This window comes from Agelaius tricolor, unplaced genomic scaffold, assembly GCF_023055355.1.
Source record: "Agelaius tricolor isolate 1412-34295 unplaced genomic scaffold, bAgeTri1.0.p SCAF_31, whole genome shotgun sequence".
In the NCBI taxonomy this organism is placed as follows: Eukaryota; Metazoa; Chordata; class Aves; order Passeriformes; family Icteridae; genus Agelaius; species Agelaius tricolor.
The window spans coordinates 3401172-3415931 of record NW_027269291.1 but is presented as its reverse complement, the minus strand read 5'-3'; the positions used below and the strand labels follow the sequence as shown (position 1 = coordinate 3415931).

The following is a 14760-nucleotide window of genomic DNA, read 5'->3' as shown; positions in this document are numbered from 1 at the left end:
AAATCCCATCCAGCTCCATGGGCAGGGAGACTTTTCACCATCCCAGGGTGCCCCAAACCCATCCAACCTGGCCTGGGACACTTCAGGGATGCACAACCTGTGAAAGACCCTCACAGGGGGGAATTTCTTCCCAATATTCCTGATTTTTACTCTTAAAGTTCTTACTTTTGCTCTTTAAATTTACTCTTCTGAGTTACACGGAAAGGAGAAGTGGTGAGAGCAGAGCTTGGCCAGACCCTCCCATTTCCGTGGGGGTTTTTTAGGTTGTTTGGTTTGTTTTTTTTTTGCTGGGGTTGGGTGCTGGGGGTGGCTGTGGCTTGTCCAAAATCCAAGAGTTCAGCTGGGCTGAGAGGAAATTTATTAAATTCCAATTTAGGCAGGGAATGGCATTTCTTGGGGGTCTCACCGAGGTGACAATGCAAATAACGGGCTGAAAATAAATTGATTTATTTGTGGGGGAACAGCACTGTTGGAGCTCCAGTTTTTTGGGGGAAAAGCAGGAAATTTTGAGGTTTTTTTGGGGGAAGATGTGTGTGCTGAGGCAGGTGGGCTCTGCCTTGGAGGGGGTGATGATTTTGGGCTGGGGAGGGTCTGCCCTGGCAGAGCTGAGCCCCCCGAGCTGTTCTGAGTGTCCTGACCCAAAATTTCCCCCCCTGGCCCTGTGGGATTTGCCCATCCCCAGGCTTAGGGTCCTGTTCTCTGCTCTCCCTGCCAGGGAAGTGGGATAATAATGGGAAATTCCTGACATTCCAAGGAGTCTGCGCAACCTCGGGTTCTCACCCCCCTCTCTGGGGGCTCCCTTTGATGCCGCTGCTGCTTTAACCCTTCCCAGCCCAGCACTGAGCACAGAAACTGCCCCCCAGAATCCTTTCTTCTCCCCATTTTCCTGGTCTGAAAGCAAAGGGAGCAGCTGGAAGTTGCTGGAGGATTTTCCAGTGGCTTGGGATGTGTGGGGAAAAAAAAGGGAAAATTCCAGGCTTGGATTTGGGGTTGGTTCTTTCTCAGCTGCTCCCAGGAGTATCCTGGGACAGCAGAAACTCCAGGAGAGCTGGGCCTGGCTGGGGACATCCCAGGAGGAGCCCAGCCTTCCCAAATTTCCTGGATTTGGAGGGAAAAGGTCCTCTGATCCAGGAGAAGGGGGTGGAAAAGCAACGTTTATCCTGGCAGGGAAGAGGCTGCTTTTCCAAACAGGGTCCTCTCTGTTCGAGCCCGTGGCCCCCTGCCAAATTCCTGAGTTTCTTTCTTCTGGGAGAGCAGGAGGAAGAGGGCTGGGCTTCCTCCAGTCCTGCCGTTCCCCCAGCCAGAAATCCAGCAGAAATCTTTGGGAATGGCTGGGTGGCAGATGGGATGGTGCCCACCCCCCTCCCTGTCCCCTCCCTGGCCCCAGCTGGGCACTGGCAGGGACTGGTGGCTCACTGGGAGTGACAGTCAGGGCTGGGCTGGGCTCTTGGCCTGAGCACTTGGAGCTAAAAGTTGGGAGAAGGGAAAATCCAGGCAAGTCTGAGACTTTTCCCAGATGAAAAGTTGGATACAAGAGACAGGCAAGGCTGGAGTTCCAACTCCAGCTGCTCCCAAACACACATTTTTTAGAGATTTTATATTAAATGTATATTTTATAAAGACATAAAAATATTTTGTATCTTTATTATTATGTATATTAAATATATTTTATAATTTTTTTAAAATATTAAACTTGCTGTGCTGAAGCTGAGGGATCGGGGATTGGGGTTGTTCCCTGCTGGATCACAGGGATCTGCTGTTCCTGCTCCTGGATTTGGGATTGGGGTTGTTCCCTGATCAGAGGGATCTGCTGTTGTTCCTGGATTTGGGATTGGGGTTGTTTCTGTGCTGGATCAGTGGGATCTGCTGTTCCTCCTGCTCCTGGATTTGGGATTGGGATTCCTTCCCTGCTGGATCAGAGGGATTTGCTGCTCCTGGATCTGGGATTGGGCTTGTTTCCCTGCTGGATCCCAGGGATCTGCTGCTGCTTCTGGATTTGGGATTGAAGTTGTTCCCTGCTGGATCAGGTGTTCCTGGATTAGGGATTGGGGTTGTTCCCTGCTGGATCCCAGGGATCTGCTGCTGCTTCTGGATTTGGGATTGGGGTTGTTCCCTGCTGGATCACAGGGATCTGCTGTTCCTGCTCCTGGATTTGGGATTGGGGTTGTTCCCTGATCAGAGGGATCTGCTGCTGTTCCTGGATTTGGGATTGGGGTTGTTCCCTGCTGGATCACAGGGATCTGCTCTTCCTGCCCCTGGATTTGGGATTGGGGTTGTTTCTGTGCTGGATCCCAGGGATCTGCTGTTCCACCTCCTGGATCTGGGATTGGGGTTGTTCCCCTGCTGGAAATTGGGGGTGAGATTGGGGATATGGGATTGATCCTGCTGCACCCAGAGCTGGTGAGCAAATCCCCGTTCCCATTGCTGGCCCCAAACCAGCCCTGGCATTGGCCTGGCCGTGGGATTGGCCTCTCCTGGTGCCAGCCAGGACACAGGGACAAATCCTGGGGAAATCCTGTCCTCCACAGAGGTGCTGGGCTCTCTGGGAGCAGCTGGCCCAGCCACCCTGGGAGGATCCCAGCCCTCCCCTGTGCCCGTTCCCGCTGGGATCTCTGCAGCCTGGGGCTGATTTCGGTGCTGACAAAGGCTCAGTTTATTTTTTAAGCTCGTCCCCAGCCCTTTGAAAGGCAGGATGTGACCTCGGAGCCTCCTGGCAGAGCACAGCCAATTGCTTCCTTTGTTTAACTCTCCTCTGCTGAATCCTCCCCAAATGGTTCCCAAATCCCTGAGCCAGCTGGGGGGTGGCTGTCACCCCTGGGAGCTGCAGGGACAAGGGAGTGTTTGCATCCAGGGCTGCTCCTGGATGCCAAAATCTGCTTTAAAGCCTCAATGTAAGCAACACTCACAGCTCCCGAGGTTTTTCCAAACGTTCACATCATCCATGGGGTTTTTTTTTGGGATCAGACTCGGGGTTGAGGTTGCAGGGTCTGCTCCTGGGGCTCCCAAATCCCATCATGCTCAGAGGGATGAATTCCATCCCCTGAGAATTATCAGGAGGGATGAATTTCCATGCCCTGGGAATCTCCAGGCTCAGGGGGGTGAATTTCCATCTCTGGGAATCTCTGGGCTCAGGTGGATGAATTTCCATCCCTGGGAATCTCCATGCTCAGGTGGATGCATTTCCATCCCTGTGAATCTCCAGGCTCAGGGGGGTGAATTTCCATCCCTCAGGAATCTCCATCCTCATGGGTATGAATTTCCATCCCCTGGGAATCTCCAGGCTCAGGGGGATGAATTTCCATCCCCTGGGAATCTCTGGGCTCAGATGGATGAATTTCCATCCCCTGGGAATCTCCAGGCTCAGGTGGATGAATTTCCATCCCCTGGGAATCTCCAGGCTCAGGGGGATGAATTTCCATCCCTGGGAATCTCCAGGCTCAGGGGGATGAATTTCCATCCCTCGGGAATCTCCATGCTCAGTGGGATGAATTTCCATCCCTCGGGAATCTCCAGGCTCAGTGGGATGAATTTCCCTCCCCTGGGAATCTCCATGCTCAGGGTGATGATTTTCCCTCCCCTGGGAATCTCCATGCTCATGAGGATGAATTTCCATCCCCTGGGAATCTCCAGGCTCAGGGGGATGAATTTCCATCCTCTGGGAATCTCTGGGGTCAGAGGGATGAATTTCCATCCCCTGGGAATCTCCACGCTCAGGTGGATGAATTTCCATCCCTGGGAATCTCTGGGCTCAGAGGGATGAATTTCCATCCCCTGGGAATCTCCAGGCTCAGGTGGATGAATTTCCATCCTCTGGGAATCTCCATGCTCAGGGGGGTGAATTTCCATCCCTCAGGAATCTCCATGCTCAGGTGGATGAATTTCCATGCCCTGGGAATCTCCAGGCTCAGGGGGGTGAATTTCCATCCCCTGGGAATCTCGGGGCTCGGTGGGATGAATTTCCATCCTCTGGGAATCTCCATGCTCAGATGGATGAATTTCCATCCTCTGGCAATCTCCATGCTCAGGGGGATGAATTTCCATCCTCTGGCAATCTCCATGCTCAGGGGGATGAATTTCCATCCCCTGGGAATCTCTGGGCTCAGGGTGATGAATTTCCATCCTCTGGCAATCTCCAGGCTCAGAGGGATGAATTTCCATGCCCTGGGAATCTCCAGGTTCAGGGGTGTGGATTTCCATCCCCTGGGAATCTCCAGGCTCAGAGGGATGAATTTCCATCCCCTGGGAATCTCCATGCTCAGGGGGATGAATTTCCATCCCCTGGGAATCTCCATGCTCAGGGGGATGAATTTCCATCCCCTGGGAATCTCTGGGCTCAGATGGATGAATTTCCATCCCTGGGAATCTCCATGCTCAGGGGGATGAATTTCCATCCCCTGGGAATCTCTGGGCTCAGGTGGATGAATTTCCATCCCTGGGAATCTCCAGGCTTAGGGGGATGAATTTCCATCCTCTGGGAATCTCCAGGCTCAGAGGGGTGAATTTCCATCCCCTGGGAATCTCCAGGCTCAGAGGGATGAATTTCCATCCTCTGGGAATCTCCATGCTCAGAGGGATGAATTTCCATCCCTGGGAATCTCTGGGCTCAGATGGATGAATTTCCATCCCTGGGAATCTCCATGCTCAGGGGGATGAGTTTCCATCCTCTGGCAATCTCTAGGCTCAGAGGGATGAGTTTCCATCCCTGGGAATCTCTGGGCTCAGGTGTATGAATTTCCATCCCCTGGGAGTCTCCATGCTCAGAGGGATGAATTTCCATCCCTGGGAATCTCCATGCTCAGAGGGATGAATTTCCATGCCCTGGGAATCTCCAGGCTCAGAGGGATGAGTTTCCATCCCCTGGGAGTCTCCATGCTCAGATGTATGAATTTCCATCCCTGGGAATCTCCAGGTTCAGGGGGATGAGTTTCCATCCCCGGGAATTGCCGGGCTCAGCCTCAGCCCGCCCCTAATGCCGGCGCCAGACGGGAGCTGAGCCCGGGGAGATTCCTCTGACCTGATTTAGCAGCGCCACAAAAGCTGCCTGCTCTGGGCTGCTGGCAGCAGGAGACGGGGATTTGTGGAATTTTTGGGGTTTTTTTGGGGGTTTTGAGGGTGGAAAGGGGTCCCTCCTGCTGTGGGATGCTGCCTGTGAGGTTGTGTTTGGGGTCCCCGCCATGCCCTGCGCTGTTCTCTGTGGAATGCTGGAATATCCTGAGTTTAAGGGACCCCCAAGGGTCATGAGGCTGACCCCAGACAGCCCCACAATCCCAGCCTGTTTCAGGGTGTTGTCCAAACCCTCCTGGAGCTCTGGGACTCACAGGGATCATCCATCCAACCCCAGGCCCTGCACAGACACCCCAAAATTCCCCCCTTGTCCCCTCTGTTGTCCAAACCCTCCTGGAGCTCTGGCAGCCTCAGGGCCATGCCCATTCCCTGGGCAGCTGGGAACCTTTCCCAAAATCCAGCTTGAGCCTCCCAGGCACAGCTCCAGCCCTTCCCTTGTCCTGGCCCTGTACCAGAGATCAAAGCTGCCTCTCCACTCCTCCTGTGAGGAGCTGCAGCCCCTGGGGAGTCTCCCCTGACTTTTCCAGCTGCATCCAGAGGTGGCTTTTCCTGAGGTTTCCACCTGGGCTCCTGGTGAGCTCAGGGAGGGTTTTCCTGCTCCATCCCCTGCAGGGAGCAGCTCCTCCATCCCTGTGTGTGCCTGGGATCCACGGGACAGCAATTCCAGCAGGGAATTGTGTGCAGGCTGCAGGCAGGGAGATGAGGGAGGGATGGATAGAGGGATGGATAAAGGGATGGGAGGGATGGATAAAGGGATGAATAAAGGGATGGAGGGATGCCAGCAGTGAGGAGAGACCCCAGGGTTCCCCACCCAGTCCCCCCTGGCTGTCTGTTGCCATCCTAGCAGACAGATCCCTGCTGCCTGCTACCTCAGGGCTGAGCAAAAGCTGCCTCAAATCCTTGCGAGATTTCCTCAAAATCCAAAGGAAACCTAATCCCAGCTTCATCCCTGGCTGTCTGCTGCTCCCCCAGGCTGGGCTGGAGCAGGACACAGCTCTGCATTCACTCCAGCCTGGCTGCTTGTTGTTGTTTTCCAGGTTGTTTTTAATTCCCTCCTCCTCCTCCTTCTCCTGCAGTTTTCTCGTTCTCCTGAGCTGCCCAGGGATGGATTTCTGCCTTTCCCAGCCCTCCTGGCCAGCGTGCCTGCTGGGGCCTGATCTCCTCCCTGTTATCAGTGCCCGGGGCAGGATGCAGTTGCCATGGCAATGGGAGATCCCGGCTGGAAGGGCGGGGATGGATCAGGGATGGTGGGGCCAGCAGGAGCAGGGGGGGTCGTTGTTCCCCTGGATTTGTCACTGGTGAGGCCACCCCCCAATTTAGGAGGGGCTGGAGCATGTCCAGAGGATGCAACGAGGCTGGTGAGGGGTCTGGAGCACAAACCCTGTGAGCAGCACCTGAGGGAGCTGCGGGTGCTCAGCCTGGGGAAAAGGAGACTCAGGGGTGCCCCCCTCACTCTCACAGCTCCTGAAAGGTGCCTGGGCTCAGCTGGGGCTGGGCTCTGTCTCCAGGAACTGACACAACCAGAGCACACAGCCTGGAGCTGCACCAAGGGAAATTTAGGTTGGATATCAGGGAAAAGGTTTTTTCCAGAAAGGTGATAAAGTTCTGGAATGTTCTGCCCGGGGAGGTGCTGGGGTCACCATCCCTGGGGGTGTTTAACAAAGCCTGGATGTGGCTCTGGGTGCCAGGGTTTATTGAGGGGCTGGGGCTGGGTTGGACTCGATGATCTTGGAGGTCTCTTCCAGCCTGGTCATTCTGTTCTGTTCTCTGTGCTCACACCATTCCCACGAGGTCATTTCCTCTGCAGGGCTCAGCAGTGACACCAGGACAAGAGGACACAGCCTCCAGCTGTGCCAGGGGGAGTTTAGGCTGGGCATGAGGAAAAAATCCTTCAGAAAGAGAGAGTGGGCACTGGAATGTGCTGCCAGGGAGGTGGGCACTGCCCTGAGGTGTTTAAACAAGGCTGGGTTGGCTCTGGGTGCCAGGGTTGAGGTGTTGGGGCTGGGTTGGGCTCTATGATCTTGAAGGTCCCTTCCAGCCCTGTAATTTTGTCATTCTGTGAATTCTGTGGATGCTCTGGGCTCTGGCTGAGCTGCTCTCAAAGGTTCCAGAGGAGCCTCTGCCCTTGGCTGGGCCCTGTCCCTGTCCGTGCCTTTCTTGGGGGATATTGGGATGCTCACATTGGGAGTATCAGTAAAAAACAATGCTGAGCCACAGGGAGAACCCTCAGGGTTTGTTAAAACCTGGGGCAGAGGTGCTGGGAATCACCTCACAGGGCTGGGAATGCTCTGGGGTTCCAAGGGGGAATTCATCATCTGGGATCTTCCAGAATTCCAGGAATGGTTTGGGCTGGCACTCCTCACAGGGCTGGGAATGCTCTGGGATTCCCAGGGGGAATTCATCATCTGGGATCTTCCAGAATTCCAGGAATGGTTTGGGCTGGCACTCCTCACAGGGCTGGGAATGCTCTGGGATTCCCAGGGGGAATTCATGATCTGGGATCTCCCAGATCTGCTCCAGGTCAGGTTTCCTCCCTGGGCTTTTCCTGGGAATCCTGGGGCATGGAGGGCTCTGCCAGGCTGGGAATGCTCCTCTTGCTCCAGGCAGAGCTGTGGGACCAGCATGCAGGGCCTGGGGGTGAAGCTCCATAGCTGGGACCAGCTCTGGCTCCTTGGGAGTGGCACAAAACCCCTGGAATGGTCACAACACCTGGGTGTGACCCTTGGGGACACAGGTTTGGGGGGACACAGGTTTGGGGGGACACAGGTTTGGGGGGACACAGGTTTGGGCTCCATGATCCTGGAGGGCTTTTCCAGCCTGAAAGACTCCACAGTTCCATGGTGGGAATGGCTCTGCTGTGCCTGAACACCTGGGCAGGTGGGGACAGGGGGCTGTGGCATTAACAGGGGCAGGGGACAGTGACATTAACCCTTTCCTTCCCTCTGCAGACACTACCCCAAGCAATCCTTCACCATGGTGGCAGACACGCCCGAGAACCTGCGCCTAAAGCAGCAGAGTGAGCTCCAGAGCCAGGTGAGCCCTGAAAATTCCCAAAATTCCCATGGGGAAAACCCACCCTGACCATTCCCTGTTCTGTTTCTGTCTCTGAGGGTTTTGTGTTTTGGGATTTCTCTGGGTGCCCCTCAAATTCCCAAATTTCCCATGGGAAAAGCCCACCCTGACCCTTCCCATTGCATTTCTGTCTCTGAGGGTTCCATGGTTTGGGATTTCTCTGCATTCCCTCTCCAGAGGGGCCCTTCCAGCCCTGAAAATTCCATTATTTATTCTGTGCTTCCCAAATTCCCATGGGAAGAACCCATCCTGACCTTCCCCATTGCATTTTTGTCTCTGAGGGCTCTGTGTTTTGGGAGTTCCCTCCGTGTCTGACTTCTGCAGGTTCCTGGATTAATGCTGGGCAGGATTTCCAGAGGGGCCCTTCCAGCCCTGAAAATTCCATTGTTTTCTGTGTGCCCCCCAAATTCCCATGGGGAAAACCCACCCTGACCTTTCCCTGTTGTGTTTCTGTCTCTGAGGGTTTTGTGTTTTGGGATTTCTCTGGGTGCCTCTCAAATTCCCAAATTCCCCATGGGAAAAGCCCACCCTGACCTTTCCCATTGCATTTCTGTCTCTGAGGGTTCCATGGTTTGGGATTTCTCTGCATTCCCTCTCCAGAGGGGCCCTTCCAGCCCTGAAAATTCCATGATTTATTCTGTGCTTCCCAAATTCCCATGGGAAGAACCCATCCTGACCTTCCCCATTGCATTTTTGTCTCTGAGGGCTCTGTGTTTTGGGAGTTCCCTCCGTGTCTGACTTCTGCAGGTTCCTGGATTAATGCTGGGCAGGATTTCCAGAGGGGCCCTTCCAGCCCTGAAAATTCCATTGTTTTCTGTGTGCCCCCCAAATTCCCATGGGGAAAACCCACCCTGACCATTCCCTGTTCTGTTTCTGTCTCTGAGGGTTTTGTGTTTTGGGATTTCTCTGGGTGCCCCTCAAATTCCCAAATTTCCCATGGGAAAAGCCCACCCTGACCCTTCCCATTGCATTTCTGTCTCTGAGGGTTCCATGGTTTGGGATTTCTCTGCATTCCCTCTCCAGAGGGGCCCTTCCAGCCTTGGAATTGGCAACTCCAAGTCAATTGGAATTCCATGATTGACAATTCCATGATTCTCTGGCTGCTTCCCAAACCCCTCCCTCCTAAGTCCTACTGCAATACACCTTTCATAATTCTACTTCTCCAAAGTATCTGTAGTCTTAATTTTAAAAAAAACCTCCTTTAAAACTTATTTCTAATTTCATTCCTCTCTCAACAATATCCATCCTATTCCATAACATTCCCAAGTCAACATTTCTTATCTCAAATAAGAAATAAGCTTATCTCAAATAAGCTACAAACTTTGTAAACCTTCTGTCAAACTTTACAAATTTCCTACAAATCCATTTCCAAACCCCTTCCATGAGTTCCTGCTTTTTCTGGGAAGGGCAGAGCCTGTGGGACAGGCTGCTGGCCAGGCTTTGTCCCCTGCAGGTGGCCCTGGCTCAGCCATTCCCTGCTGGGTGTGGGCCCAGGGATTGTCCCTGTGGTGATCCCGGATTTCCTTCTGCCCCAGAACTCTGGGAAAAGGGATGGGAGCTTCAGTTTTGTAGGAAAACTGCTGGAAGTGCAGGAATGGGCACGGAGGGAGATGTGACCCTGCCTGGGGAAAGGGCTGGAGCACCAGGAGAGGCTGAGGGAGATGGAAAAGGAGGATCAGGGAGGGTCCTTCCCAAAATCCCTAAAAATCCCTGGAAGGAGGCAGGTGGGGGTCAGGCTTTTCCCCAAATTGTCAGGGTGAGAGGAAATAGCCTCACCTTGTTCCAGGGAAGGTTTAGGGTGGAAATCAGGGAAGAGCCATTCACTGGAAGGGTTGTCAGGCATTGCAGGGGGCAGTGCTGGGGTCACCATCCCTGGGAATGTCCCAAATCCAGCCTGGGGACGTGGGTTAATGGTGAACTGGGGCATGCTTGGACTCTGAGCTCACAGAGCTTTTCCAGCTGTGACAATTCCACGTTTCCCTGGGCTCTGGCTGTGCTGGAGCCTCCCCTGAGCCGTGCTGGGAGCTTTGATGTCAGCCCTGCTCACGAGCCGAGCTCACTGTGCTGGAAAAAATCCCATCCAAGGCAACCCTGTCTGCCAGGAGAGCTCCATGGGCAGCTGCCCTGCCATTCCTGCTCCCAATTCCCTTTTTTCCTTGGAAAAGGGGCCCTAGGACAGCCCAGGGTGCTGGCAGCAAGGCCTGCTGCCTCTCCTGGGCTGGGATTTTTCCCTGCTGGTTTCTGGGATTTTTTCCCTGCTATTTTCTGGGATTTTTTCCCTGCACGTTCCTGGGATTTTTTCCCTGCTGTTTTCTGGGATTTCTCCCTTGCTGTTTCCTGGGATTTCTCCCTGCTATTTTCTGGGATTTTTTCCCTGCTGTTTCCTGGGAATTTTTTTCCCTGCTGTCTTCTGGAATTTCCCCTGCTGTTTTTTGGGATTTTTTTCTCTACTGTTTTCTGGATTTTTTTCTCTGCTGTTTTCTGAGATTCTCCCTGCTGGTTTTTGGGATTTTTCCCTGCTGTTTCCTGGGATTTTTTTCCCCTGCTGTTTTCTGGGATTTTCCCTGCTGTTTCCAGTCATTTTTTTGGGACTGGGATCAGATCCCTGCCTGCTGTGCTCTGAAGGATGCTGTGACCTTCTTCCTTCTCTTCCCATTAGCCTGAGAGTGCCAGGAGCTGAATCCTTGGGAATTCCTCTGGGAGGATGGGGGAGCCTCACCTGCAGGACCAGGGCCACCATGGGGTCCCCAAAGCTCAGCTTTTGTCCCCAAAGCTCAGCTTTTCCCCCAGCCCTGGCTCAGGCTCCGAGCTGAGCCCAGCCTGGGGCTGCATTTGTGTGCACGCAGCGATGACAGGGACAGGGGGGTGACAGGGACAAGGGGACACCGTGGCTTTTCCATGGCAACCACGGAGCTGCTGCTGCTGCTCTGGAGTCTCCAGGCTCTCCCTGGGTTGTTGCTGATGGAAGCAGAGCCAGGGGAGGGGGTTGAGCTCTGCCTGGGCTCTCCTGAGCCTGGGGGGGACTCGCAGCCCCTCACGCTGGGTGGGGCACGGCCCTGAAGGGAGGGGGGCTCCTGTTCCATGGGTTGGTGACCACAGCTCAGCCCCTGTGCCCTGTGCCCTGTGCCAGCTGTGCCCAGCTCCTGGGGCCTGCCAGGCTCGGGGACACTGGGGGGACAGGGGTGGGGTGATAGGGATGGGACACTGGGCACCTGCAGGGATGGGGTGGCAGGGATGGAGCTGGGGTGGGGGTGACAGGAATGGGGTGACAGGAATGGGGTGGGGGTGACAGGGATGGGGTGCTGGGCAGGAGCTGGGGTGGGGTAACAGGAATGGGGTGACAGGGATGGTGTGGGGGTGACAGGAATGGGGTGCTGGGATGGAGCTGGGGTGGCTCAGGAGTGGAAGAGCCTCCTGCAGGGCAGGGCCAGGGCCTCCTCAGGGTCACATTCCCAGCAGGATGAGCTGCAGAGGGGATTCTGTGGGTGCTGGGCAGGGAACAGCTCTGGGGGTGGGAGAGACCCTGCAGAGGGGCTGGGAGGGGTGGGATACAGAAAGGGTGGGGTACAGGAGGTTTGGGATGCAGGAGGAGTGGGATATCAGAAATTTGGGATGCAGGAGGAGTGGGATATCACAGGTTTGGGATGTAGGAGGTTTGGGGTAATGAATGGGGGGATATCTGAGGTTTGGGAGCCAGGAGGGAGGGGGGGATGCAGGAGGTTTGGGATGTAGGAGGTTTGGAATGACAAATAGGGGGATATCAGAGGTTTGGGATATCAGAGCTTATGGGGTAGGGTGACAAGGACAAGGAGCTGGGTGGGGGTGACAGGGATGGGGTGCTCACCACCCACAGGGATGGGATGACAATAATGGGACAATGTGCTGGGCACCTGCAGGGATGGGACCCTGGGCACCTGCGAGGGGAGGTTGACAGGGATGGGGTGACGAGGACAATGAGCTGCAGGGATGGGTGCCAGGGACAGGGAGTCGGGCATGGAGTGACAGGGATGGGGTGACGAGGACAATGAGCTGCAGGGATGGGTGCCAGGGACAGGGGGTGGCAGGGCCAGGCCACAGCAGTTCCCTGTCACTCCTCCGTCCCCTCTATTTGTGTCCCCAGGAGGCGCCTCCCGTTCCGCTCACGGGAAGCTGCTGGATAATGATGTCCTGTCAGGCCAAAAGTGTCCCCAAAGTGCCACCCTGGTGCCCACAGGCTGCTTCTCCCAGCCCACGTGTGGCAGGGAAATTGCAGGTTCCCATCCTGGGGCTCCTTTTCTGAGCTTTTCCTGGGGGGAGTTTGGGCACAGCCCTTCCTGCCCGAGGGTCCCGTGTGGGGGTGGCAGTGCCACTCCTGTCCTGCTGTGTCCCTCTGGGAGCACTGTCACCCCGGTGCTGGTGGCAAAAAGGGGAGGGTTTGATGTGTGAAGGGTTTTTAGTGTTTGATGTGTGAAGGGTTTTTTGAAGATTTTTATTTCTGGCTCCCTTTGATAACTCATGGATGCACTCGGAGTCACGGCATGGAGGGAGCAGCTCCCCACAGGAAAATTAATTGTGGGGTTCATTAATTTGTTAAATTATTCTCATCATCATCATGGGGATGTTGCCAGGTGGTTTTTTAGGGCTGAATTCTTGTGTCCTGAACATCAGCAGGGTGAAAAACCAAAGGAGATGGAGCAGGGTGGGATTTAGGAGGGTAAAACCACAGGATTTATCAGAGGATCTGCCCTCCCTTGGGATTGGCTTCTTCCTCAGTGATTCCTTGTCTTTTCTGCCTGGAATTCTCAGGGATGTTGAGGGAGGCTCAGGGATGTTTAGAGATGTTAAGGGAGGCTCAGAGATGTTTAGGAATGTTCAGGGAGCCTCAGGGATGCTCAGGAATGTTCCAGGAATGCTCAGGAATTCACTGGGGATGTTCAGGAATGCACTGGGAGGCTCAAGAATGAACAGGGATGCTCAGGGATGTGCAGAGATTCACTGGGGATATTGAGGGATGCTCAGGAATGTTCAGGGATGCTCCGGGAGGCTCAGGAATATTCAGGGATGCACTGGGAGGCTCAGGGATGCTCAGGAATGTTCAGGGATGCACGGGGATGTGCAGAGATTCTCTGGAGATGCTCAGAGATGCACTGGGAGGCTCAGGGATGAACAGGGATGAGCAGAGATTCACTGGGGATGCTCAGGGGTGCACTGGGACGTTCAGGGAGGCTCAGGGATGTGCGGAGATGCATTGGGAGGCTCAGGAATGCTCTGGGAGGCTCAGAGAGGTGCTGGGATTCACTGGGGATGCTCGAGGAAGCTCAGGAATGTTGAGGGATGCTCAGGGATGTGCAGGGACATACTGGGATGCTCAAGGATGGACAGGGTTGCTCAGGGATGCATTGGGAGGCTCAGGGATGTTGAGGGATGCTCAGAGATGCTGAAGGATGCACTGGGTTGCTGAAGGATGCATTGGGAGGCTCAGGGATGCATTGGGAGGCTCAGGGATGTTGAGGGATGCATTGGGATGCTCAGGAGTGCTCAGGGATGCATTGGGAGGCTCAGGGATGTTGAGGGATGCACTGGGATGCTGAAGGATGCACTGGGTTGCTCAGGGATGCATTGGGAGGCTCAGGGATGCATTGGGGGAGGCTCAGGAGTGCTCAGGGATGCATTGGGATGCTCAGGAGTGCTCAAGGATGCTCAGGGGTGCCCCTGGGCGAGGCAGGAGCCCTGGCAGGAGCTGCTGCCCTGGGGCAGCCCTGGGTGTCAGCCTGGGGCTGGGCCCTGTCCCTGCTCTCCCCCCTGCTCAAACCCCTTCATCTTCCTGCGCCCCCAGATCCGCTACAAGGAGGAGTTCGAGAAGAACAAAGGGAAGGGTTTCAGCGTGGTGGCCGACACCCCCGAGCTGCAGAGGATCAAGAAGACTCAGGATCAGATCAGCAACGTGAGTGGCCGCTGTGACACCGCTGTGACACCGCTGTGACACCGCTGTGACACCGCTGTGACACCGCTGTGACACCGCTGTGACACCGCTGTGACCTGCAGGGGCAGCGGGGAGGGCGCAGCTGCTGCAAACAGCCCCGGGCTCAGCGGTTCCTGCAGCCCCGGCACGAATCGGCCTCTGTGAGGAGGAGAGGAGGGGGCGGTTCAGTGATCAGAGTCCGATTTTATCAGGGGATAGAAATGGGTATAGTGATTGGGCATTAATAGTGATTTTTAGGGAGATTTCATAGTGATTTTAGGGAGATTTCATAGTAATTTTAGGGAGACTATGCATTATTTAATAGTCATTTTAGGGAGACTATGCATTATTTAATAGTCATTTTAGGGAGACTTTACTATTAAGTCTCCCTAAAATTACTATTATTTTAGGGAAATTTCATAGTAATTTTAGGGAGACTATTCATTACTTCATAGTAATTTTAGGGAGATTTCATAGTAATTTTAGGGAGACTATTCATTATTTAATAGTAATTTTAGGGAAATTTCATAGTAATTTTAGGGAGACTATTCATTACTTCATAGCAATTTTAGGGAGATTTCATAGCAATTTTAGGGAGATTTCATAGTGATTTTAGGGAGATTTCATAGTAATTTTAGGGAGACTATTCATTATTCAATAGTCATTTTAGGGAGACTTTACTA

The 14760-nt window shown here is 54.2% G+C and overlaps 1 protein-coding gene across 2 annotated transcripts in view; it reads left to right on the top strand.

Moving 5' to 3' along the window:
* Positions 1 to 14760, top strand: part of LASP1 (LIM and SH3 protein 1) — a 32665-nt gene that overhangs the window by 9968 nt on the left and 7937 nt on the right. For both annotated transcript variants that reach the window (XM_071451038.1, XM_071451037.1), the window contains exons 3-4: positions 8013 to 8097; positions 13952 to 14059. In XM_071451038.1, the coding sequence (XP_071307139.1) occupies positions 8013 to 8097; positions 13952 to 14059 (193 nt within the window). The remainder of the gene's footprint in view (positions 1 to 8012; positions 8098 to 13951; positions 14060 to 14760) is intronic.